Consider the following 22,729-nt stretch of genomic DNA (forward strand, 5'->3'; position numbering starts at 1 on the left):
AGTTCTTTTCCACTCTACCATTTCTGCACATACTATACCGTTTCCCGTACGACGATGTCCACTATTTCCTTGACCATCAATAGCCTGGCGGGAGGCAGCATTATTGAGAACATTTTGAAGCAGCTCGTCGCCATGTACCCACTGTGCCACGACCAGGCCGTGGACTCATATCTGGAGCTCTTCAAGCTTGCTACCATATGCCACCAGTGGATGGAGTGCTTAAAAAAGCCCATGTGTCGTACGGCATTTGTTGTTTGTAAGGGGCGTATGGACCAATACCTTCCCGGTGCTATTGCCACCAGGTACAAATGGGTGACAAACATTGGATTCATTGCATCAGCGGGAATGTCACGAGAGACCACTAGTCTTCTCATCGATAACGGGAGCCAGGGATGGAACGCATCATTTACTCAAGCACTGGAGGAATTTCAGTTCAGTGCGAGCAGCTGGGACAGCATCAAAACACTGCATATCGGGGCTATTGGGAGAACCCCGCACGACGATGCACTCGCATGTCTAGCTCAGAATCTGAGTGCCCTCACTAGGATCACCTGTGGTGAGATAGCTCATCACCAAGGCAGACAAAGCCAGGTTTATATACGTACTGCTCGCTCACTTATCCACACCAGTTAGAGGCATATTCTGCCTACAGCCCATATTCGCTGGACAGGACTCCCTGAAAAGTTTGCAAGTATAACACGTCTTGATGTTGGTGCTCAGAGCATAGCCGCTTTAACAGGCTGCCAGGAACGTCCCAGTGGCATGTCTACGGACCTTGTGCATCGCTGGCCAAATTGATAAGGCTATGTGGTCAGCATTCCAGCATCCTGCAGGCAAGCCCATCGTATTTCCGGAGTTGAGGAGAGCTATCGCTGAAATTTAGCTGCTCCCAAATTCCAAACGCCAGTCCACAGCTTTGCTGAATGCAATCTGCACCTTCCTAAACTTCAGAGGCTTTGCGCATACAATGCACTCGACCACTTCCGGGACTTTTACAAGCCCTTCCTTGACATGCCGTTATGCTGTCTGCAAGTATCGGAAAGAACGCACAACCTGCCGTATATCCAGCCTGTACTTATACAGAGCGTGTACACTCTAGAGGTGACTGCTCTTCGATGATACTTGGAACCGACAGAGGACAGATACGGGCCTCTCCAATTCTTTTTTGACCATAGCATCGCCTGTTCGCTCAGCAGTACTGGTTTCGCTCGAGTCAGTGTTTTAGCCAAGCTGTCAATTGGCCAGACCTCCAAAAGCTTCAGTTGGGTTTGCGAGATATCCCTTACCATGACATCGACTGCCTTCTCATGCAGCTTCCACGACTCTGGTACCTCCACATTAATGTCCAGTATTCAATTTGGGTGTATACAAAGTAACTGGGATTATCCAAGTGCCGACACTGCTCAATCCACATCCCCAATTAGCACGACCCTCCAGCACCTCAAAATCACAATCAATTGCCTGTGGTCAAGCTATTATGAACACCAGCTGGCTCCGGCAGCTCATCATCCGAACCCCATCCCTGTTGAAGCTCGACCTGCCAGTGGAATACTCCAATGAGTTTGTCCAGTTTGTTGAGAGAGAAGGGAAAAACATCTACATTTGGAGGCCAGTGGTTCCCCGCTACGGGCATCTCCTCCAGAGCCGCAGTGATGCATTGGCCAACGCGACAAGTTCGCACTCAAGTATCATACAAAGATACGTCCCAGCTATTGTTCGCTCGTGGTTTTCTCTTGGCTAGTGAAAGGGTAATTTATAATATGACCACCTGAACCGATGTTTGGTGGAAGTAATGCACCAGTACATGACACATGGATAAATGTGGCTGTAGTTATGCGGGGATCCGAATGATATTACTGTGCGGCAGACGCAAGGATATATTAGCCACTGCCTGGCATGCAAGGAGAGCCCATTTGCCCCACTTCTAGATTGCATTTCTTTACGTTTTAATAAACAGCGTTGGGAACCCTTGTTTGGACAAAACGCTAGCAGACAGGAGTCCTGCACTATATCTAATTCACGCTCGAGACATTAGCCCAAGAGTACAATGTGTATAGCACCACGTAAATGCATTATATTAGCATCGGACTTGACTAGGCCTAGGTAATCGCATTCGCTTGGTCAAGCGCCTAACGAATATGGTTATTACCATGTAGCCGGGTAGAACCTATATGAAGTGGTTTCATGGATGAGGTGGGTTGGCCGACTCTGCCTTGATCATGAGGTGCCTTTGTGAATGGATGCCGAGTGTTCACATGTGCAACGTGAATAGTGATCGTCCCAACCTCTAAAATGTGTCGGTGGTCAGCAGCATCGAATGCTGAGGGCGAGACTTTTGTGTAAAGGGAGTGCTTTGCGAGAATCTACTGGCCGATGATGCTACTGCAGACAGGAGCTGGACGAAGTTTTTGGCCACATCCTGCCCCCACAAATAGCACCTGTCGGCGTGTTAGGCACAGTTCTTGGAATTGCCACTGAATAAAGCTCCGTAGTCACTGCAAGCTGTTTTGTGCTAGTGAGCATTGCACCCTCCTTCTGTCCTCCTCACAAGCACCGGCAGCACAGGCGCACTGTCAAGAAGAGCTGTCTGTATTTCCAAGGTATATAGAGCCTGCCACCTCTCGAACATACATTAAATTGAGGATATTCTTGAAGTAAAGCCTCCTTTACAAAACCTACATACATACTCGCAGATCCAGAAACAAACAAATCAACTTTTCGGACTATATCATAAAGCATGAATGGTTTCTACCACCTTCATGAGGGCGGCAAAAGGAGATGGCAATAACGACCTGGGCATCTATAGGCCTATTGACTGTATATCTCACAATATACCAAGCCAAGTTATCTGTTTCATTGCGAGAAGGGTCAGTAGTTCGTGCAGCCAAGTGGCATAGGTTGAACATTACTGCCCGGAGGACAGGCGCAACAATCCTCTGCAATTATCAATAGCTGTAAATCTGGCCACCCTCGTTTTGGAGCGTATCATCAAATATGGCCCCTACATGTTTACATATTCAAACAGCACACCCTTCCGGGTATGCTAATACCAGGAGAGCTGAGGTCATACTGTCTTGGAATATATGCCAGCAGCACAATACAATTCTCTACATTAGCCGTGGTTTGAGTGCAAGCAATCTGGTGCAGGAGTCCAGCGATAACTTCAGCTTCAAAGTGGAGGTGGTAGGTAAGCGCCGTAACTGCCTTGGCGACATCGACGTATTGAACTATTTTTCACCTGTTGGTCTTGCAGCTCACCCATGGGTGGAGACTAGCAGCGGTGTATTCCAGGATGGCGCAACGGCGACAACACCAGATGTGCAGTATCAGCAGTGCTACTACCAGGCGGTCTCACGGTTAAACCAGGCTGCTAAAAATGGAAAATCAGTTTGGGATTCATCAAAGGGAAAAATCAGCAGGCTAGCACGAATTCAGTCCCTTCTCTGCTCATCTCTGTTCAGGAATTTCGTAGCCTTCCTCAATTACATAGTTTGAAGAAAGAAAAAACACGACAATGAGAATAAAGTTTGTGCTTCTGGCGTTCCTGGCGCTGGTCCACGGCGGCGGTAGCATGGGAGAAAATCGACCACGAGATCTTTGAGCTCTACGACTCGGTCAAAGCGCAACGAGGCGACATCCTGACTGGTACGAGCTCCTGGGCATTGAGCCAAAAGCATCGCTGAAGGAGATCAACCGTGCGTACCGCAAGCTGTCGATGAAGTACCACCCGGACAAGCGCAAGCAGAGCGCCAAGAAGCTGACCGAGGCGGACACGAAGCGGTTCGAGCGCATGGGCCTGGTGGTCGGCGTGCTGCGCGACAGCTACGCGCGCGAGCGGTACGATTTCTTCCGCAAGAACGGCGTGCCCATGTGGCGCGGCACCGGCTACATGTACAGCAGGTGGCGGCCGGGCTTCGGCTCCGTGGTGACCGGCCTGGTGGTGTTTGTCTCGGCCATGCAGTATCTGTTCCAGAAGCTGTCGTTCTGGCGCGCGCAGGAGCGGATCAAGGCGCTGGAGGAGGAGCAGAGGAAGCGCGGCGGCAGAGTCAAGGTGCGTGCCGAGCAGACGCAGCAGCAGACAAACAGGCGTGATGCGCAGACAGCAGCGCGGCTCGCCGCCCACCACTGACTATGAGGACTCGGGGTTTGAGGGCAATAATGACGAGCTGGACGCGAACCAGATCAACACAGGTTGGCGTGATCAACCCCTATGCGGTCAAGCCTGCCAGCATCCGCCGGGTCATGGCTGTTGCGCTTGCCCGTGTGGGTCGCGAAGACTGTGCTGGGTGCTGTAGGCCTATACAAGCCTGCAGAGGAGGACGATGGACGATGACGAAGTCGTGGTGAGCGGCGGATCGGAGACGACTGCCGATGGCCGCTCGGGCAAGGACATTCTGCAGCAGGTCGCCGGCGATGCACTGGCAGCGCAGAACGCCAACGATATGGACAGCAAGGATCTGGAGGCCAGGGTCAAGAAGGCGTCCAACAAGGCCAAGAAGCTGGAGGCACGCCGTCGCCGCATGCCGGTGGTCTAAAAACACGCACATTCACAGGGGCACTTTTCTTCTCTCTTCACTTTTTGCAATTTTTCCTCTAAATGCGACGCTTCAATCATTTGTTTGACGGTAATGCACAAATCGGGCCATGAAAACGAACGACCGCCGCGACAACGAGGCTCGGGCAGCAAGAAACAGCTGTTTGACCCAGCTACCAGCACGATGAAGCCGGCCAGCAACAGACGAAACAGGGCCACGCCTGCAGTGCCGACCATCCTGGCCCGTCCAGCCGACGCGCCTGCCAAGACTACCGCCAGCAACGGTGCCTCGCGGCCAGTCCAGCTGCTAGTCCGTCAGCACAGCGCCCCATCTAGCCAGGCAGTGCCGGCGACACCAGCACCGACCCGGCCAGCCACCAGCACCAGCGGGCAACCGCGCCCAGCTCCACCTAGGGTCCCCGCAGAGAAGCTGTTTCCAGAGCGCGCACTCGGCAAGAAGCCGCTTATCTCGGCGTCCGGGCGGCTGGACCTGCAGACAGCGCGCAAGTATCTGGGGTCAGTGCAGCTCAGCTCGACAGGTGGGCGTCATTGGCATGCAGGGCGTGGGCAAGTCCCTGGTGATGGCGCAGGCTGGCCGGGCCGTACTCGAGCCGCATATTCGGGGCAGATAGGACCCTGGGCGTGGACTTTTGGGTGGCAGGGGCCGGCGTGCTGCTGGTGGATACGCCGCCGATGCTGGCCTCCAGGGTGCGTTCGGCAGGCATGCCACGCTGCACGCAAGCACGAGGAGAAGCGCGACTACGCTAACGACCTGCAGCTGGCCACGCTGATGCTGCAGATCTGCGATACGCTGCTGGTAGTCACCGATGCGCCAGCCTGCAAATCTGCCGCTGGCGCAGCTCCTGGCCAGTGCAGCCGACATGGTTCCCAATATCCCGGGCCTCCGCCCGCCCTCCAGACCAGCACAGGCAGCTGACAAGGCCACCGGCTGCGCTCTGCATATTGTTGTGAACTGCCATAGCACCACTGTCCTGCGGCGCGGCGGTAGACAAGAAAAAGATTGCGCTGACCTACGAGCGCCTCACCAGTATCCGCGTATCGGATGTAACGGTTCTGGGCAGCTTGGACACCAAGCAGCCGGTGGACTCGCATGTCCAGGATTGCGCGCCAGTGGGCCGACCCGCAGTTCTCCCTGTATCCGTCGTTCCACAGCCCCCGGTCGCTGGTTTCCTGGGACGAAGCATGCATGGCCAGCCACGGCGGCGCTCCGCGTGAAAGCCATGATGGCATAGAGGAGCTGCGCCGCGCCGTTATGTATGTAGCGCAGGCCGCTGGAAGCAGAGGGCGCCTGGCTGGCAAAGTGCGTCAGAGCATGGGAGTCCATCCGCCGATCGGCGTTTCTCCTCGAGGCCGCCGGCGGTCTTCGCCCAGCGACAGCATATCGGAAAAGCAGGCTGAAGCCAGCTCCTACAGGCAGGAGGCAGAACCGCGGCAGAAATCGGGCTGCATCCGGTAGGCGCGGCAGATAGCCAAAGCGTAAAAGGCTCGCAGATGGCCGATTCATTTATGCAGCCCTCTAGGCAGCGCAACCAATTGCAGCACCTTGATTGCTTTTTGTTTCTGCCTGCAGACCCAGAAGCGTCGTAGAAGTCAAGCACAAACAAAACTATGCGGCATTTCTTCCCCCGAGCAGGTGTCCAGATATTCGTGTACTTTTCACTTTTGTCTCTCATGGACGGCGACAGTTCCCCACAGCCCCCGGCCGCTACTGACTGGATGTATGATGACAGGGCAGATGAGCCAGGACGCCCAGTACGTCAGCCAGGACGCACCCGGGCAAAACCGACGCTGTGCTCAGCTGCCCAATGTGCTTCACCCAGGTGTGCTTTACGTGTCAGAGCCATGTGAAATTTCCTGGCCAGTACCGCGCGCTGTCGATCGTCCACTGCCACATCGACGCGAGCCAGCTGTTTGTGTACAAAAGGAAGGGTCTGACCCGGATCGACAGCATAGAGGGAAGCCAGGCCAAGCGACGTTTACCGGGCTGTCGTCTGCGACGAGTGCGGCACAAGCGTCGGGGTCGTGGACGCCGACAACGTGTATCATCTGTTCCATGTCTTGACCGATACATAAGCCTGAATTTTATAAAAATGTTTGTTTGTTGGGCTAAATAAAAACTCGAGAGAAAGGAAAGTTGGAAAGAAAACGACGAGGGGTTTAGAAAGAGAAAAGCGGAGTTGCGCCAAGAGCTTGGAAATTAGCTCCCCCCAGATGTCTTCTTCCGGACTGGGAGCCAGCTTAGCAGCACCCGCCGTTGTTCTGCTGCACATTCTGCGCCTGCGACAGGTTGACCTGCTTCTTCTGCTGCTGCTGCTGCACATTCGACGCTCCCATCCTGTCCTTGATCTGCTTCGCCATGGTCAGGAACGCCTGCTCCACATTAGGTCGCGTCCTTCGCCGACGTCTCCAGGAACGAAATGCTCAGCCCGTCCGCAAACTCCTTCGCTGCCGTATAGTCCACCTGGCGCGCATCCGCCAAATCGCACTTGTTGCCCACCAGCAGCTTGTTCACGCCCTCCGACGCGTACCGGTCGATTTCCTGTAGCCACTGCTTCACGTTCCCGAACGTCTCGTTGTCCGTCACGTCATACACGACAATGATGCCGTGCGCACCGCGGTAGTACGACGACGTGATCGTACGGAACCGCTCCTGTCCCGCAGTGTCCCAAATTTGAAGCTTCACCGTCTTGCCCTCAAGCTCAATTGTGCGGATTTTGAAATCCACTCCAATCGTCGAGATGTAGCTCTCGGTGTACGTGTCGTCCGCGAAACGCAGCAGCAAGCACGACTTGCCGACACCAGAGTCGCCAATGAGCAGAAGCTTGAACAGGTAGTCGCTACAGAAAAACACAAAGTATAGAGTGGTTGCTTAGTACACCCTAATACTGCGGGATGTGGGTGCGAATTCTCGGACTCCCACTCCAGGTCTTGGCAAGGAAAATAAAAAAGGCACACTTGTCTGCGAGACACTTACTACTCGGGGTTCATTGTATGTATGGAATTGTAGATTGCGAGTCGTGTACAAGAAGGGAATGGACAAACTACAAAAAGAAATAAAGTGTGCTGGCGAAATGAAGAAGAGGAATGCGAGGTGGTGGGAAAAGCGCAAACCATCAGCTGGCTGCTGTCGTGGCACACTCGGCATCACGCCCGGTAGCTGATCACGGATCTGCGCCAGAAATTAAACCACGTGACCTATGGAAGACAGCGCTGGCCACGCTGGCCAGGTACAGTCGAAGTACGGCCTTGCACAGGGCCAGCTCGCCGTTGCTGGCCTCGCCGTTGGCCTTGCGCTGCATATGCACATGCTGCGAAAGGCGACATATGTAGTGACTCCATGATGCGTTATATCACCACTTTTCGTCCGCATGACGCCTGGTTAGGGACAGCCTTGATTCGCACCATTGGAAAGTAGTGGGTTTGTATATGAGAAATGGAATAGCAACCCAGTGCTATAGAAATGTCGACATGGGCTTTTTCCAGTATACCTGGTTCTTGCAGTGGCTGTTTTTCTGGTGTTGCTAAGAGCTACAGTCATATGAAATGGAACTAGGTACCACTGCATATAATCAAGGGATCCAGGTATCACTCCCAGGCGTACAGGATTAGTGTGTTGCATGCTGTGCCAGCACTGAATTCTCGATTTGCGCCTATGGCACTACATCCTGGTGGACTCGTGGATGTATGTGCTCTGCCTTGTCATGCGGTAAAATTGCAGGATAGCCAGTGTCTAATCCCATTTGTGTGATCCCATCTGTGCTTGGGTCATCGCCCATCATGTCGGTAATCATGACTTTTTCACCGCTTGCGAGTTCCTCAGTGCGGTAGACCAACATGTCATTCTCAATGTCTAGCTGCGCCTTTCCTCTGATGATACGGTGGTAGTGCCTTGCTGAAGCAATTATCAGGATATACCCTTGCAGACTGGGGTTTACATACGGTGTGGGGTCGAGCAGTGCCATATAGTGTGAGCTGACTTGCATCCATGGAGAGTGTGCACCGTTAACCTCTCTTGCCAGCAGAACAAACAGCGGGTAGTCGGATCGATTGTTGATATGCAAAATCATACGAAATGTACACGGTGAGTCTAGAAATCAAGAACTTGGAAGGGCCACTCCCACCAGATGAGCAGTAGAAGCAGGGTTTTGTACATGCAAATTCGCCAGCATGGAGATGTCGTATTTGGTGATATCATTGCATGACGAGAAATTTGACTGGGAGTTTTATCTATTCATAATTGCCACCTGGTGATGAGCGGCAAAACCGCAGCTTGTCCTTTGTGCACCACAGATGGCCACCATCGGTTATAGACATCAGTCGGTGGTGATGCCGATGTGGCTTAGATCACTTGATGGGGCGAATCAACGTATGGCTCATGGAGCTGCGGTTTGAAACAGTCAGACCACTTTTTGCAAAATGTGCAAAAGGCTGTTTTCACGACAGGGGGTTCACCATTTGGGCTGCTTTATATTCTGTGAGTGCAAAATATACCTGGCTGCCAAGAAATGGCTTAGAATTCCTATCATAAACAAAAGATCGGAACTGGCCAAGCAAAGAATTGCCAACCACGCAGCCGCACTCCCCGCCCTGATGAAGCTAGAAGTGACATACTGGTAGATCCCTTATCTACTTGGTGCAGCAAACCCAAACATCACTCAGCGGCTCTTGAATGCAGACGAGTGCATTTCAGCAGTGGTCATGGCCAGCTTTGTCCAGTTCTTCAGTAATAAGGTGATTATCTACTATGCAGCTCTATCCCACATGAACAAGACTGTGGTTCTAAGGCCGATGTCTTAGCGTAGGAAATTGGCATTTAGATGAAATGCCTGCAGACAGGAGCTCTGCCAATGCCCGCAGTTTATGCCTGTGTATCAAAACAGAATGAAATCAATAAGCGAAGCGTGTGAACTCTGATACCAACTACCAGGTGGTTAACGTACCCCTGCGTCTGGCCAGTATCGACAAGGCTCCGATAGGTGGTGATATTACAGGCCAAATGTGGTTTTCGGATCGCCACAGAACTAGAGTTATATTCATCGATTCTATGAAAGCTGCAGGCGCAGCAAATGGTACGGGATCGTCCTGGAACTCGCTGTCCAGAAAAGCCTTTGGAAGTTCAACAATCTTGAATCCGCTGTGTGCAGCGGCTGCCTGGAATGCGTGCTCGCCGAGTGAGCGATCCTTATAAATGAAATATGCAACCGAGTCTTTGTGCATGAGCTGCTGCAGTGTTCGCCAACAACGCCTGGTGCAGGTCCCGCAGGTACAGGATCTCAGATCCAAACACCACATCGACTTTCCCTATGCCCTGGTGGTCATCACCCCACCTGAGATGGCGGACTTCGATCTCAGGGAGCGCCAGCAGGGACCGGGTTCTGCTGAATGTTGCCCTTGATGAAATCGAGGTAGTCGTCCAGGTCAGTGGCGATGACGCGCTCGGCCCCTTTGAGGCGGGCAACAATGGAGACCAGGGCGTTGCCAGCACCAAGCTCCAGGCAGGATTTGGCAGAGAGCTGCAGGTGGTGGTGGATGAATGTGGAGAGAATGTACGCGCCATCCCAGACCAGGAAGCCGGTGTTGTGGTGACGGTCAATCTGCAGCTCAGGCTGCTGGGAGAGCGTGACGGTGTGCGGGCCGAATAAAAATGTCCGCGTAGAGTCGTGCTGCGCGTCGTGGTAGGGGTTGCGAAACTGCCACTTTACTAGCTCCATGGATTTGTGCACAAGTATACGAGAAAGATACGTTTACTATGGAACACAAGAAAAGCAGCAACGTAACTCCAAGACATGGAAAGTTGGATGGTGAGGTATGGGGAAAGATATACTGAGGTTTAGTCGTCGCGCACCTGGATGATGATCTTGCCGGTAGCATGGCCATCACGCAGCTCGGCAAACGCCTTTCTAACACCATCGTCAGTGAACGGGTAGACACTGGCAATCATGGGCTTGATCTTGCCGGTGGTGAGCAGCGGATTAAAGACCGTCTCAAGAGCACGGCCATCCGGGTTCATAAGCAGGAACTCGCACGAAACGCCCTTGGCGCGGAATCCACGGGTGACAAACCAGCCGACAGCACCAACCAAGCGCTTGGCAATGGCGATCTTTACACAGTTGACATATGACATAGGACACGCTGTCATCGCGGAACCCGTCGATGGCGTCGCCGCTGGCAAGCAGGGCAATGGACACCGCATGGGCATTGGGCTTAGCGATCATGTACGAGGAGGAGTCGCCGGTAGTGTCGAATACGACGTCAGCCGTGTTCTCTAGCACCTTATGAACATCCTCCTTGGTATAGTCGACAACACGCGTAGCGCCCAGAGCCTTGGCCTTGTCGATTTTCTTGGTAGACACGGTGGTGATAATATCCTTGGCCTTGAAGTGGTGCTTGGCCAGCGGCAGTGCGAGCTGGCCGACACCGCCGCAGCCAGCACTGACAAACACGCTCTGGCCCTCCTTCAGCCCAGCCTTTTCGAATACCTGCAAGGCGGTGAGACCAGCCAGAGGAATGCTGGCGGCCTCCTTGTGCGAAATGTTGTCGGGCTTGGGGCTGAGCGACGACTCGTTAGCCACGACGATCTCGGCGATAGTGCCGACACTGGCCTGCTCAACACGGCCGTAGACGGGCTGGCCAACCTTGAAGCGCGTGACGGCCGAGCCGATCTTGGTCACGGTGCCAGAGACGTCGTAGCCGAGCCTGAGCGGGAACGGCTCGGGCAGCGGAATGGCAATCATGCCCTCGGCACGCTTGTAGTCGATGGGGTTCAGCGACACGGCGTGGACCGCGATCTCGACTTGCGTGTCGGAGGGCGGCGCGGGGACAGGCAGAGTGGCGATTTTGTAGTCGGTGGGCGTCCGTACGTAGCGCTCGGTGATGGCAGCCTTGAATGTGCTGGTCATTTTTGAATTAGGAGTGGAAAATTGCCGAAAGGTAAACGAAAATGAATATTCCAGTGGTCGCTAAACAAGATATCGGTAGCAGGGCCTGTCCATGGACTAAGGGACACCTGCATTTATACAGGTTCTAGAGCATGCCAAGACAAAGAGTTTATTAGTAATTGTCACGGGCACTTGCATCGCTAAAACACCATGGAGACGGATCCGGCGGACAGTCCGCAACCATCGGTGTTTCCCAGTTGGCCGAGAGCTGCATCGCCGCACTGACTATCCGTATACTTGGTAGCGGCTTGTCCTGCAGTTGGCCGATGGCATAGCCGACGAAGTGGTTTCCGGCTTAAGCTTCAGTTCCACGGTGGGGATCTGCTCTTATCCGGCTGGTACTGCACGACTCTTTTGGACCCTCCACAGCGCACGGTCAGGCTGGCTCTAGTGTCTTTATGGTCATGGATCAGCATCGCTGCACACTGACGACCCGGGCGTCATCAGCCAATCGACGTCCATCTGGCTGGTGCGCTCGTCGACTGGAGCCACGGCTCCTGGCAATGCCAAGCGATTGTTGTCGGCATGCGGACGCACCTGCCGGCCAAATCCAGGGATCAGGTTTTGCTGGCCCATCTCGATCTCCTCGCCGCCATGCACTGTGCGGGTCTTGAAGGCCGGAACGCCCATGTCTGCCAGCGGGCTATCTGGGCCTACCGACGTCTCCTCCACGTGCAGCTGCGGAATCGTGTGCTCCTCCAACGACCCCAGGGCGCTGTCCGAGTCACTTGTGGGGTCCTCCCCTACTGCAGTGGCCGAGTTCTCCAGTGCCGGCGACCCCGGCAGACCGACCGCCTGCGAGCCCCGGGCGCTCGTCGACACGCTACAGGTCACGGTATCTGCCAGTGTCTGGCCCGACAGCGGCTTACTGGGCCGCCCCTCGGCCTGCTTGGGTAGCGAGCTGAACCCAGCAGTGTCTGAACCCGTGACCTTCTTCTCTTCTTCGCCAAACACAGGGCGGAACACGCGCGGCAGCGACGGCGATACCGGTGGCATCACCATGCGCTGCTCGCCCTGCAGCCACGGGTGCTTTAGCGCCTGCTTGGCCGTCATGCGGCGGTCTGGGCTATACACCAGCAGCGACGCGATGAAGTGCTGGGCAGCTGGCGACACCTGACACCAGTGCTCGACCGGCTCAAACGCATACTCACATTTCACCACCGCTGCCATCTCGGCCGCTGCGCTTGCTCGTTCAAACGGAGTCGCCCCGCTCAGAATGAAATAGGTGATCACTCCCACCGCCCACATGTCCACCGCCCGCCCATGTCCGCACCGCTGTAGCACCTCCGGCGCCATATACCCGGGTGTACCGCACTGTGTCGTTAGCGCGTAGTTTGACTCGGAATTGATGATCCGTGACAGTCCAAAGTCTGTAATCGCTACTGTGCTATCGCGGTCGCTTGTCCGGAACAGGCAGTTTTCTGTCTTCAGGTCGCGATGCACAACTCCGTTCGCGTGCAAGAACTCGACACCACTCACAATCTGCCGCATAATCCGCGCGGCATCCTGCTCGGTAAACGCCGCCTCCTGGCAGATCCGCTCAAACAACTCTCCGCCTGTACACAGCTCGGTGACCAAGTACATGTTGTGCGGCGTCTCAAAGTAATCGTGCAGTGTCACTACATTGGCATGTCGCCGCGACAGCCGCTTCAGAATGTTGATCTCATTTGGAATCGCCGCCTCCCGCCCCTGCATGTGCTTCTTGTTGATCATCTTGCCAGCAAAGTGCTCGCCCGTGTCTATCTGCACCATCTCTTTCACTACCGCGTATGTCCCGTGTCCAAGCACCCGTCCAGCCCGGTACTTGCATGGCACTGTGACGATACGCGGCTGGTGTGCTGCATTCCAGTGATGCGAAAGGTGTGCGTGAAGGTGCTCCATATGACAGAAAGATGTGTAGGATAAAAATATGTCGAGGAAGGATAAAAGACTACTTTGGTCTCGATACTGCAGTAAATGAAATCGATGGCTATATATGAGGTTCAAGAATATACTGTATTTGTAAGGAAATAAACTCAGTTGAGTAATGGAATGCGGAAGAGTAAGGAGAGCTGTATTTGCACAAGAATGGCCGGCCGCGATTCCCTGCAACACTTATAGCCAGAGCCTAGAATCCATTGCTGTACTGATCCCGAGCCTGCTCCACACACCGTCGGGTTTCCCCGGCGAGACCCTCACCCAACCTGTCCTCCCTCGCCCTGCACACAGCGCAACCGGCCGATCGGGGATGGGGATCTCGGTCTGCGCCCCTTTTCTATTTTTATGAACCACCAGTTTATTTCCCTTGCTCATACTCATCGCTGCAACAGCTCGCCATTGCTCAAAGAGGAAAAAGGTGACCAGGTATCGTTTGTTGCACAGCATTGAATCGCCGGCTGCGTGTTGGCCATATGCATACGAAGACTGGCAGTTCGCAGAGAACTCTCCGCCTGCAATATGACGTGATCGGCTGCCCCACTCCACATGATTTTTTAAACTGCGAAAATCCGGTAATGCCGATTAGCCAACGTCATCAGAGCACCTGGCTGCTCTAGAAAACCGACTGTTTGCCAGGCTCGGCCCTTCGACAAGCGTAAATTTCACTGCTTTGCTACTCTATTTAATTCACATAGCCAACACTTGTCGCATTTGCACATGGTAAGCCCCTATGCCTTCCCCTTCTCACTGCGGCAGGCAGCAGGTGTAAAGCGTGGTCCTACTAACTGGCCCATTCACTATTTATAGTACGGTGACGACATCGACGACTTTGGATACGGCGGCTTCGGCGGAGGTGGAGGCTTTGGCTACGCTGCCATGCGTCGCACACAGCGGCAGTTCCGCGAGTACTACCGCGCCTACCCGATCAGCGAGCACCCTGACGGCAAGCTCGACGCGAACTACGGCGGCAAGATCTTCATGCCAGCGTCCGCATTAGATACGTTGAGTCGCTTAGAGGTCGTCTACCCGCTGCAGTTCCAACTCTACAATGCGTCAGCGGAGAGTGGCGGGAAGCTAACGCATTGCGGTGTCCTGGAATTTACAGCAGAGGAAGGGCGCGTATATCTGCCCGAATGGATGATGGAGACACTGATGCTGAATCGGGGGGCACTGGTGGAGGCCGCAAACGTATCGCTGCAACTGGGTAATTTCGTGAAGCTGCAGCCACAGTCAACTGACTTTCTGGATATCACCGACCACCGCGCGGTGCTGGAGAACGCGCTGCGCAAATTCACCACATTGACTGTTGGCGATGTGTTTGCGATTAGTTACAACCAGCGCATTTACAAGATCGCTGTGCTCGAGACCAAGCCATCTACCGAGGGCATTGCGATTGTGGAGACCGATCTGAGCGTTGATTTCGCTGCGCCCGTTGGCTATGTCGAGCCATCGCGCCAGGACTTGTCGCAGTCGAGCCGTCCGGCCAGCAGCATGGCCAGCGATATCCGGAGACGCGAAGAGAAGGTCAAGGAGGAAATGCAAAAGTCGCGCTTCGTGCCCTTTGAGGGCTCTGGCCTGCGCCTCAATAGTAAAGGCTACCGCGGATTCCATCAGGTCGTATGCCTCGACGCCCGATGGCCCCTGTGAAGTCACTGTGGACGAGGCTGCTCTGGTACCCCTGGACGTGCCCATTGGCACACTGTTCTTTGGATACGATTTGGTGCCTCCGCCGGGTGCCGAGCTCGACCTGCCAAAGGACGAGAAGCCAAAGTTCTCTGGCGAGGGCAATGTATTGCGCGCGCGCCGTAAGCGCAAGTAAATAGTTGTGTTTTTTTTGCTTCTTATAAATGCCTGGAACCTCCCAGTACACCCTCGAGTACTCTGGTATGTGCCATACGTAGCACACATGGCTAAATATATATACCGTATCTGTTGGTGCTTGTTATTTGGGATGAGGCTTTTAGGTTTGAAAGAGGTTTTTGGCTTTGAAAGAGGGATTTTACTTTAAAAAACAAAAGGGGGAGACGGAATCCAAAATCCCATTCCAAATCTCAGATACCAACATCACATCCATTGTCATACCTACCCCATCTTGCGTTCTTAACTTCTCACATTAAATCTGCTGCTCACTGCCGGCAATATCGTCACCCCCGTGTGCAACGACTAAATCTTGACATACTTCTTCTCATACTATCCCTTACCTTATTACGGCTTTTCATGTACAGGTGCTACATGGTGCATCAGACAACCTGTGTACGAAATTATCGTACTCGCACTTAAAGAGGTCACTGAGATTGCTGTTCTTGGCAGACCTAACATTGTAAGCCATCCCACCCCTTTGGGTGGAGAACACAGTGCACACTACCAGCATGGCAGCATTCGGACTATCGAACTATAGTGACTTTTTCTCTACTTAGTCACCTGTTTGTATATATGTTTGGGATTAAACCAGTACACCGCACAGGACAAAGTTGTCCTGGCCAATATGTAGTAGCCAGCAAGTACTCAACTATGATGTGGCAATGCAACTATTCCGCTCTCAAAGGGCTACACTCCATACTGTTGCATGGCTCCAGTGCAAAAGATGTATTTTTGTATATACTCAAAGCTGGTGGCTTTTCTACCTTTTGTCTCTGGTGATGGGTAGACATTTACAAATGCTACTAGGATAGCTCTGCTCACGATGCGAGCTCAGCTGCTAGTCAGCATGGGTTGACATGTCGATAAGAGCATCACGGCGAACCGGTCATTTGAACGTGTCAGATGATTGTTGGTGCAATGGCGATCAGGGTGCCTAGAGGTAACTGCCTGGTGGAGCTTCTGTGCAGGTGTATAAATACACACTTGGCATGCATTATTGAACTCAGCCTTGGACACATTGCCTATTGTACTGTGCAGTGTGTTTTTGCAGCTGCGAATATCAATCAATTTGGCCAGAATCCGCTGTAGGCAAGTGCCATAGTGCAACACAATGTTGTTCTTGTATGCTGTCATCAGCTCGGTATCCACGTATGCTGCTACCTGATTTATTTCGCGTACACCATGTAGCTCGATATTGCCATTATGTAATAGACAATCATATTTATGATATCTAATTACATCACCGAAATCTGCGCTCGACAGTTCTGACATATCTTTCCGGTTGACAAAATCCTTGGCAGACATGGCCGTCTTTGCCTTTAGGTTGTGATATATAAATAAACTAAATTGAGCGAAAGAATCCATTTTTTACAAATGTTGCATGGTCAAAAGCATCATCGTCAGCTAGCTGATGGAGTAGTATCCATCGTGCAAGCATGTATGTATGCTTTTTGATGATATTGACGCTGTGTACAAATTGCTCTAGGCGGGGCAACATAGAATCACGGAAGCCAATACCACCAAGTGATGTCTTTATGACAGTAGTGCTGCGGGTAATATTCATTTGAGAAACTCAATAGGCAAAGTAAGAGAAATGATGCTGTTCAGTTTTGCTGTATTGCAGATGCATAGCATTAAGAACTTTTTATTAAAAATTATCTGGCTTGCATGGTTCTTGGGGCCCTTGGCACTGATACAGTCTCTTGAATCAGTCTATACAGACTGGATCCATTGTGGCCCAAATACTACCGCTTACGCATGTTCATAAGACAAATTAATTTATAAAATAAACCCACAAATATTGCATGGCCTCTAGAAGAGCTATATGGCCATATTCAATAGATGCTCATAAATAAATAAACTAAGGGTGTTGCGCAGCCGGTGATGACCACCATGATGATGCCATGGAGGTTATCAGGCCGACCGACAATGAGAGCAGCTCTTGCGCTGAACCAATAGAGATATATAGTGGAGACCTGTGAACACTACAATAACAACTTGTCACCCTGGTTTCACCGATGAGGTCAGATGCCGCACAAGATCAAAAGGAGTTTACAGGAGCAAGCCATCCAAACTCGCTTTGAGGCTTAAGAGTTTTATTTCTAACCAATTATTAAGTTTCTAGCGGACAGTCTGGACACTTTTTGGACTATAAAATCTTATATATAGGTAAAGATGGAAGGACTGTGGGCTTAGAGAAATGGGAAGTGCCACTCTCAATATGTATATCTGCTGAGAGCCATGGCTGGCCGCAGCAAATGGCGGTGCCATGGTGTCATCAGTCTAATCTTTATTCTCATCATCATTCATCAGCGACAGGCTTCCGTCGGCCGGCAGCAGTCTCAACGCCTGGAATGGTGGAACAGGGCCCGACACAATATTCTCCGACAACCCTATATTGATTGGTTCGCGCTTCACTGCAGCGTTCTTTCTGATGACCTGCAGCTTGCCACTTTCGTCGTAAGCGATCGGACGCGGCTTTCGGTGCAGTCTATAGTACAGTCCACAGGCATTGCACAGCATACTGTTGGAGATGGGATGGCGGCGCCAGCTCGGCGTCTCGGTCTCGCCACAGTTGCAGCAGATCATGAGTGTGCCGTCCGAGCTGATGGCGGGAATCACAATCTTCTTGCCTCGTGCGGTCTTGCAGCCCTTGGGGCATAGGGATGGCAGTGAAAGTGCTGGTTTCCGCGCGATCTAGCAGTGCGACGCAGTGTGCGCAGACCAAGCATTGGCCGGCTCTGGATGGCTGTCGCCGCAAAGGACTACACATGCAGCTTGTGTCGTGCATGCACGGAGACGGAGAACACGAGTGGTTGTGCTGGCATCCGGAAGGGACAAGCTTGAGACAAAGAGCCGTCACAATGGTCCACCAGTGTCGTCGTTCAATCCACATGCATTGGACCGCATTGAAGCCCATTGAGCCCATTGAGTGCTGCGAGTGTGGCAAGCATCGCACTGTCCGCAGCAAGAGGCGCTATATTTGTCGGTACCGGGCTGGCAGGTGGTCTGGCTTGGCGGTGGCAATATGAAAGGCGCCGACAGGTTGAAATCGACACAAGGCATCTGGAGCCCTAGCTGCAGTGGTGACGAGCTCATCATGGTCATAATGGGCGATGGGGTTTGCCATAGTCAGGTGCGGCGAGATGCCTGTCGAGATGGACAGAGGGGATGGGGTTGCCATAGCCATGCCCGGGGACGACCTTTTCCATAGTCACCAGTGGCGATATGGCTGTGGTGGCTGGCTGCGAGGACGTGACCGCCATACTCATCAGCGCAGCGTCAGTGAGCAGCTGGTTTGGACTGGCGGTGCTGGGGCTAGAACTCTGTGGCATGGCTGTAGCACTCGAGCCCAGAATGCTTGGCAGCAGCAGTGGTGGCAGCGGCGGAGCTTGGGTGTCAAGAAAGGCCAGCAAATTTGAAATGTCAGTGTCTGATATATCGGCAGGTTCGTGAGTGGGATATGGAAAGGGAGACCGGGGCGGATGCATCTGCAGCGAAGATAATATTTGAGCAGGTGAGAGAAGCCTGAGCGTGCTTTATAGCTACAGGATTATTTTCCTCTTCTGAGATGGATAAGCTGATACAACCCGCAAAAAGAGAAGATGTGATGCAGCTCGGTTGTTGCTGAGGAGAATTTGATCCAGGAATTCAGAGCTGTATAAATACTCTCTCACCGTGTGCCGGCTCGGTGGAGGTCGCTCTCGCATTTGTTCAGCACTTGACAATCGTCCAGTAGCAGCCCTCTGTTCCCAGGCCCTTGGCACCGGCTGCCCGCAATGGCAAGTAACTAGTAACATTTAAGCTCTGATATATCGCTCGTCCTTGTATTTCAGCCAGAAATAGTATCCAGGGATAATGTAACCTGCGCGCTGGAATCATAGGTTAATTACGCGGCGTTTTCCGCCCTGCTGCCTCCGAGTAAGCTGCTGTCAATGAATTGACAGTTTGCTTGCCAATCCAGCAGCCAGCGAATCTTCGAATCCAGCACGCCTGCGCTCGGGCGTCGGCATGTGGTAGAAATCTCCGCGACGAAGCACAAGCACGGCTGTAATCTGCATCCTGGATACAGGCCAGCTGTCCCACGCAGAAGAGCTAAACCGTTCTCTTTTCTATTTCAGCGACAACGTGGACGGAGTGGCGAATGCATAGGAGATGCAGCTGCAGTTTGCAGCGATAGCGGTCTGTACAGGATTTCGAATTAGAAGCAGCGATTTGCTGTCCCGGCTTATAGAATCGCTCTGCTTTCACGCCTGCGAGCATGGCAGGTGTGCCATGGCCCAGAAAGCGAATGGCGAATGGTGATTGGGGAGCGGGGCGAGGCGCTGGCAAGGCACATGCTGCGACAGCAGAAAAAGAATGGCAGCATGTGATAATCTTGCTTTTTTTGTGTGCTAGCTCTTTCAGGTGCGAGGGAGTGGTGCTTCCCCGGCCTCACTATGAGCGAAAAAATAGCGGCCCAAGGCGGGCAAGCATGGTGCCAGCGCCTGCTCTCAGTCGAACAGATCTCTGTTCTTTTTTCCTTTCTTGCTTCAGCTCTACAGCCTAGCATATACGTTTTTCGCCTTCTACTTGTTTTCAAAGCCAACTCCAATTCGCTCTTGGTTTGCTTTACTATTCTCTAGTCAATTACCTGAATGAGCACAGAAAGCCCACAGCCTGCCGAGGCGGTCGTCGAGACACCGCTGGTCTCTTCCGCGCCCGAGGACACAGCCGAGCAGCATGCCTTCCCTGAGGAGGGTCCCGAGGTGGAGGAGGTGGACAAATCAGACAGGAGGAATTGCAATTCCCCCGCCCTCGGCTAAAGCACACAACACAAATAGATACAGCCTTGACAGCCAACCACACATGAAGCTGCCCAGCGACAGCGGCTCAAACAACGACGAGTACACAACCGACATGTATACCGAAGACGACTACTCCGACGAGTACACGGAGGATTCGGTGTTCTCCGACAGCAACTATGACGAGAGCAGCTATACTGAGAGCGGCAGCGACGGCGAGACAGGAATCCCGCCCTCGACATCGAGCCAGCCGGAGGTGACAGTGAGCCAGCCGGAGGTGACAGTGAGCCAGGCCAAGAGCGCGTCCGGGTCGTACCGCAGCGCCAACCGGCTGTCGTGGGCGCAGCAGGCAGTTGAGGATGCGCCTGTGTTTGACGCGCATTTCAGCTCTGGAGCCACAAGCCCGATTCCGACAGACGCCAGCAGCGCACGGGCAGTGAATGCGCTTGGCCCGACACACCGGTTCGAGTCGCATACGCCATGGGGCAGCTCGACGGGGCGGCTGACCAATGGCAGCCGCAAGGGCCGAGTTTGGGACGATCCCGATACAATCACTGCAGCCAATGTCGACAGTCTGGGCGGCGCACAGTTTGCGCAGCAAAAGATGCCGTTGTATGATGACACAGCGAACCTGGACATCGACCCGGGCAGGCTGACACCGTCAGCGTCATCGACCAAGCTCAATGCGGGCCAGCCCATGGTTCACAACCACCACAACACGCCGGTTCCCCAGCAGTATCAGAACGGGGGATTCCAGTCTATGACGGCTGTCACAGCCCATGCAGCCATGACGCAGCCCAATGTGCAGCTCATGCAGCAGCAGCTGCAGCTCCAGCACCACCACCACCAGCAGCTGCAGCAGCAGGTGCGGCAGATTGTCAATGTCGTGCCAGTGCAGCAGGGGACCAAGAACTACCAGCAGCTGCAGCAGCAGATTCAGCGCGAGCAGAAGCTCCAGCAAGACGCGATCGACAACAAGCTCCTGCAAGAGCGCGCACCCCGCATTGTGACCATCGCACAATTCATCAAATCAGTCAGCCGGCTTCTGAGTATCGGATTCCCGTCGGCCACATGCACCGAGGCTCGGCTGACCGTCGCCCTGATTGCAGTGCTAGGTGCACGCACGGGGCTGGACGTGTGGTTTGCCAACTTCAATGCGCGCACAGTCCGCGCAGTAGTGTCCTATGACCGGCGCACGCTGGTGCGGCGACTGCTGCCCGAGTACCTGGCCATGATGGTACCGATGGCGGCAATCAACCAGACGATCAAGTGGCTGATCAGCTCGCTGACCATTGCGCTGCGGGTGCGGCTCGGCCGGTACGCGCATGAGCGGTACGTCGATGGGATTACGAACATCACGTGGAACCAGCTGCACGGGCAGGGGCCCAACGGCTCGACGCCAGCGTACGACCGGCCTGACTGGCTGCTGACAGTGCAGATCCACCGGTTCGCCGACATGTTCCCGCGGCTGCTGGCAGACGTGGTCAAGCCGACCTTTGACTGGTTCGTGTTCTCGCGCCTGCTGAGCCGGTTCATCAGCCGCAGCGGCTCTTTGACCATGGTCATGTATGTGGTGCTTGCAAACACCATCATCCGGTTCGCCTCGCCGCCGGTGGGCAAGAACGCAAGCCGCCTGTCGCAGCTGGAGGAGCGGTACCGTGGCGTGTACGCGCGCATCTCGTCGATGATCCAGCGGGCGGCGGCGGCCAGCACGCCGCTTGTCCAGCAACAGCAGCAGCAGCAACAGCAGCAGCAGGAAAAGGGCTCGTCGATAATATCGCCGGAGCCGTCGCCCCTGACCACGCCGTATGCGAACGAGCGGTATGCGCCGCAGGCGTTTATTCCGCGGGTGCAGAACGGGTTCCGCAAGCGTGCGCAGGAGGCGCTGGACGGCTCATTGGGCAGCGTAGCGTCGAATGTGGTGACAACCAACTTCCGGCGGTTCTTTGGCGGAATTGGCGAGACGATCCTGGCCAAGTACGGAGCGACCTTGACCGCGTACTATCTGCTGTCGCGGCCGCTGTGCACGCCGGGCAGGCGGCTGGCGTCTGATCTGATGCACGATCCGGCGGCGGTCATGATGAGCTACACGCGCAACTCGTCGTACCTGATCAATCTGTCGCAGGCCACGACGCGGCTGTTGCTGATGGTCAACGATTTGCCCAAGTTTGTGTGGTCGACGGTCAAGGTCGATCGGCTGCTGCGGTCGCTGGATGTCCATGCGCGGTACCGGCGGGAGGTTGCGCAGTCGTCGGTGTGCGATGACGAGCGGTCGTCGCTGACGTCGAATGAGTAATGCTGTCCCCATTTACCCACCACCACCCCTGTCTGCATGTTCTATGTGTACATTGCCTATTGAGGATTGAGGGGTGAGTGGGTGAATAGGGACAGCTCATGCCGCATTCCTCTGCACCCATCATCATCCCCATATTCCTTTCCCCCCTCTTACGTTTCTTAACCCGTCTGGTTTTGTTCTACGTCTCTCCTTTAGTTTCCTGACTCCGTTTCCCAACATGTAATATCCGAAAGATATAGAGCAGGCCATGTAAATATTTTATGTGGAGACATGTTTTAAAACAGGGTTAAAACTGAATGTTCAAGGGGGAAGAAATATGAAGTGTTTTTGGGAGTTGTTGATGGCGGGGAGGGGAGGGCAAGATGGAGAGGTTGCTCTG

The 22,729-nt window shown here is 53.8% G+C and overlaps 13 protein-coding genes across 13 annotated transcripts; 5 read left to right on the forward strand and 8 right to left on the reverse strand.

The window, feature by feature from the left end:
• Window positions 1-21: 21 nt before the first annotated feature.
• Window positions 22-1,908, forward strand: DL89DRAFT_265599 (uncharacterized protein). Its single transcript, XM_040886739.1, has 8 exons — window positions 22-556; window positions 582-628; window positions 740-855; window positions 915-1,101; window positions 1,136-1,216; window positions 1,257-1,348; window positions 1,374-1,466; window positions 1,489-1,908. The coding sequence occupies exons 1-8, from the start codon at window positions 55-57 to the stop codon at window positions 1,739-1,741; spliced, it is 1,371 nt and encodes a 456-aa protein (XP_040745311.1). The 5' UTR covers window positions 22-54; the 3' UTR covers window positions 1,742-1,908.
• A 1,522-nt stretch (window positions 1,909-3,430) lies between these two features.
• Window positions 3,431-4,615, forward strand: DL89DRAFT_265600 (chaperone J-domain-containing protein). The gene is made up of 6 exons (XM_040886740.1): window positions 3,431-3,553; window positions 3,579-3,614; window positions 3,653-4,055; window positions 4,087-4,191; window positions 4,230-4,291; window positions 4,314-4,615. The coding sequence occupies exons 1-6, from the start codon at window positions 3,515-3,517 to the stop codon at window positions 4,533-4,535; spliced, it is 867 nt and encodes a 288-aa protein (XP_040745312.1). The 5' UTR covers window positions 3,431-3,514; the 3' UTR covers window positions 4,536-4,615.
• On the forward strand, window positions 4,379-5,523 carry DL89DRAFT_103156 (uncharacterized protein). The gene has a single exon (XM_040883015.1). It carries the CDS (start codon window positions 4,629-4,631, stop codon window positions 5,469-5,471), a length of 843 nt encoding a protein of 280 aa, XP_040745313.1. The 5' UTR covers window positions 4,379-4,628; the 3' UTR covers window positions 5,472-5,523.
• DL89DRAFT_103176 (uncharacterized protein) lies at window positions 5,524-6,412 on the reverse strand. The gene has a single exon (XM_040883016.1). The coding sequence runs from the start codon at window positions 6,057-6,059 to the stop codon at window positions 5,577-5,579; it is 483 nt and encodes a 160-aa protein (XP_040745314.1). The 5' UTR covers window positions 6,060-6,412; the 3' UTR covers window positions 5,524-5,576.
• A 381-nt stretch (window positions 6,413-6,793) lies between these two features.
• Window positions 6,794-7,543, reverse strand: DL89DRAFT_274195 (ras-domain-containing protein; the record flags this gene model as incomplete). Its single annotated transcript, XM_040889153.1, has 3 exons — window positions 6,794-6,947; window positions 6,970-7,392; window positions 7,530-7,543. 3 exons carry the CDS (start codon window positions 7,541-7,543, stop codon window positions 6,794-6,796), a joined length of 591 nt encoding a protein of 196 aa, XP_040745315.1.
• Window positions 7,544-8,205: 662 nt separating this feature from the next.
• Window positions 8,206-8,622, reverse strand: DL89DRAFT_255612 (uncharacterized protein; the record flags this gene model as incomplete). The annotated part of the gene is made up of 1 exon (XM_040885373.1): window positions 8,206-8,622. The coding sequence occupies one exon, from the start codon at window positions 8,620-8,622 to the stop codon at window positions 8,206-8,208; it is 417 nt and encodes a 138-aa protein (XP_040745316.1).
• Window positions 8,623-9,603: 981 nt separating this feature from the next.
• On the reverse strand, window positions 9,604-10,325 carry DL89DRAFT_103235 (uncharacterized protein). Its single transcript, XM_040883017.1, has one exon. It carries the CDS (start codon window positions 10,110-10,112, stop codon window positions 9,738-9,740), a length of 375 nt encoding a protein of 124 aa, XP_040745317.1. The 5' UTR covers window positions 10,113-10,325; the 3' UTR covers window positions 9,604-9,737.
• Window positions 10,326-10,385: 60 nt separating this feature from the next.
• Window positions 10,386-11,454, reverse strand: DL89DRAFT_221587 (GroES-like protein; the record flags this gene model as incomplete). The annotated part of the gene is made up of 2 exons (XM_040884527.1): window positions 10,386-10,655; window positions 10,687-11,454. 2 exons carry the CDS (start codon window positions 11,452-11,454, stop codon window positions 10,386-10,388), a joined length of 1,038 nt encoding a protein of 345 aa, XP_040745318.1.
• Window positions 11,455-12,483: 1,029 nt separating this feature from the next.
• Window positions 12,484-13,374, reverse strand: DL89DRAFT_221347 (Pkinase-domain-containing protein; the record flags this gene model as incomplete). Its single annotated transcript, XM_040884514.1, has 1 exon — window positions 12,484-13,374. A coding segment is annotated over one exon (891 nt), but the record flags the coding sequence as incomplete, so codon positions are not given.
• A 175-nt stretch (window positions 13,375-13,549) lies between these two features.
• Window positions 13,550-13,949, reverse strand: DL89DRAFT_103240 (uncharacterized protein). The gene has a single exon (XM_040883018.1). The coding sequence runs from the start codon at window positions 13,855-13,857 to the stop codon at window positions 13,588-13,590; it is 270 nt and encodes an 89-aa protein (XP_040745320.1). The 5' UTR covers window positions 13,858-13,949; the 3' UTR covers window positions 13,550-13,587.
• Window positions 13,950-14,081: 132 nt separating this feature from the next.
• On the forward strand, window positions 14,082-15,321 carry DL89DRAFT_265603 (UFD1-domain-containing protein). Its single transcript, XM_040886741.1, has 3 exons — window positions 14,082-14,130; window positions 14,218-14,964; window positions 15,005-15,321. The coding sequence occupies exons 1-3, from the start codon at window positions 14,128-14,130 to the stop codon at window positions 15,227-15,229; spliced, it is 975 nt and encodes a 324-aa protein (XP_040745321.1). The 5' UTR covers window positions 14,082-14,127; the 3' UTR covers window positions 15,230-15,321.
• Window positions 15,322-17,483: 2,162 nt separating this feature from the next.
• Window positions 17,484-18,605, reverse strand: DL89DRAFT_321065 (glucocorticoid receptor-like (DNA-binding domain); the record flags this gene model as incomplete). Its single annotated transcript, XM_040891249.1, has 3 exons — window positions 17,484-17,903; window positions 17,981-18,035; window positions 18,474-18,605. 3 exons carry the CDS (start codon window positions 18,603-18,605, stop codon window positions 17,554-17,556), a joined length of 537 nt encoding a protein of 178 aa, XP_040745322.1. The 3' UTR covers window positions 17,484-17,553.
• Window positions 18,606-19,782: 1,177 nt separating this feature from the next.
• Window positions 19,783-22,679, forward strand: DL89DRAFT_265605 (uncharacterized protein). The gene is made up of 16 exons (XM_040886742.1): window positions 19,783-20,010; window positions 20,045-20,214; window positions 20,242-20,423; window positions 20,457-20,516; window positions 20,544-20,619; window positions 20,644-20,666; window positions 20,706-20,778; window positions 20,812-20,856; window positions 20,878-20,946; window positions 20,977-21,255; window positions 21,277-21,291; window positions 21,316-21,357; window positions 21,385-21,557; window positions 21,582-21,666; window positions 21,697-21,717; window positions 21,748-22,679. The coding sequence occupies exons 1-16, from the start codon at window positions 19,908-19,910 to the stop codon at window positions 22,348-22,350; spliced, it is 2,019 nt and encodes a 672-aa protein (XP_040745323.1). The 5' UTR covers window positions 19,783-19,907; the 3' UTR covers window positions 22,351-22,679.
• Window positions 22,680-22,729: the final 50 nt, after the last annotated feature.

This window comes from Linderina pennispora (genome assembly GCF_002104995.1).
Source record: "Linderina pennispora strain ATCC 12442 chromosome Unknown DL89scaffold_3, whole genome shotgun sequence".
Taxonomy (NCBI): domain Eukaryota; kingdom Fungi; phylum Kickxellomycota; class Kickxellomycetes; order Kickxellales; family Kickxellaceae; genus Linderina; species Linderina pennispora.

Excerpts from the sequence above, each read along its gene's own strand:
- DL89DRAFT_265603 (XM_040886741.1), top strand. Across the intron at positions 14,965-15,004 it reads AAATGCAAAAGTCGCGCTTC|GCTACCGCGGATTCCATCAG; the intron begins GTGCCCTTTGAG and ends TCAATAGTAAAG.
- DL89DRAFT_103235 (XM_040883017.1), bottom strand. The coding sequence starts at position 10,112 with ATGGCGCGTACATTCTCTCCACATTCATCCACCACCACCTGCAGCTCT.
- DL89DRAFT_103176 (XM_040883016.1), bottom strand. The coding sequence starts at position 6,059 with ATGAATCGGCCATCTGCGAGCCTTTTACGCTTTGGCTATCTGCCGCGC.
- DL89DRAFT_103240 (XM_040883018.1), bottom strand. The coding sequence starts at position 13,857 with ATGCTGTGCAACAAACGATACCTGGTCACCTTTTTCCTCTTTGAGCAA.
- DL89DRAFT_103156 (XM_040883015.1), top strand. The coding sequence starts at position 4,629 with ATGCACAAATCGGGCCATGAAAACGAACGACCGCCGCGACAACGAGGC.
- DL89DRAFT_265605 (XM_040886742.1), top strand. The coding sequence starts at position 19,908 with ATGAGCACAGAAAGCCCACAGCCTGCCGAGGCGGTCGTCGAGACACCG. Across the intron at positions 20,011-20,044 it reads GCATGCCTTCCCTGAGGAGG|GAGGAATTGCAATTCCCCCG; the intron begins GTCCCGAGGTGG and ends CAAATCAGACAG. Across the intron at positions 21,358-21,384 it reads CGCTGACCATTGCGCTGCGG|CGGTACGTCGATGGGATTAC; the intron begins GTGCGGCTCGGC and ends TACGCGCATGAG.
- DL89DRAFT_265600 (XM_040886740.1), top strand. The coding sequence starts at position 3,515 with ATGAGAATAAAGTTTGTGCTTCTGGCGTTCCTGGCGCTG. Across the intron at positions 3,615-3,652 it reads TCTTTGAGCTCTACGACTCG|CTCCTGGGCATTGAGCCAAA; the intron begins GTCAAAGCGCAA and ends GACTGGTACGAG. Across the intron at positions 4,192-4,229 it reads CGCGAACCAGATCAACACAG|CATCCGCCGGGTCATGGCTG; the intron begins GTTGGCGTGATC and ends CAAGCCTGCCAG.
- DL89DRAFT_265599 (XM_040886739.1), top strand. The coding sequence starts at position 55 with ATGTCCACTATTTCCTTGACCATCAATAGCCTGGCGGGAGGCAGCATT. Across the intron at positions 1,102-1,135 it reads AGAGCGTGTACACTCTAGAG|AGGACAGATACGGGCCTCTC; the intron begins GTGACTGCTCTT and ends TGGAACCGACAG. Across the intron at positions 1,217-1,256 it reads TACTGGTTTCGCTCGAGTCA|CTTCAGTTGGGTTTGCGAGA; the intron begins GTGTTTTAGCCA and ends GACCTCCAAAAG.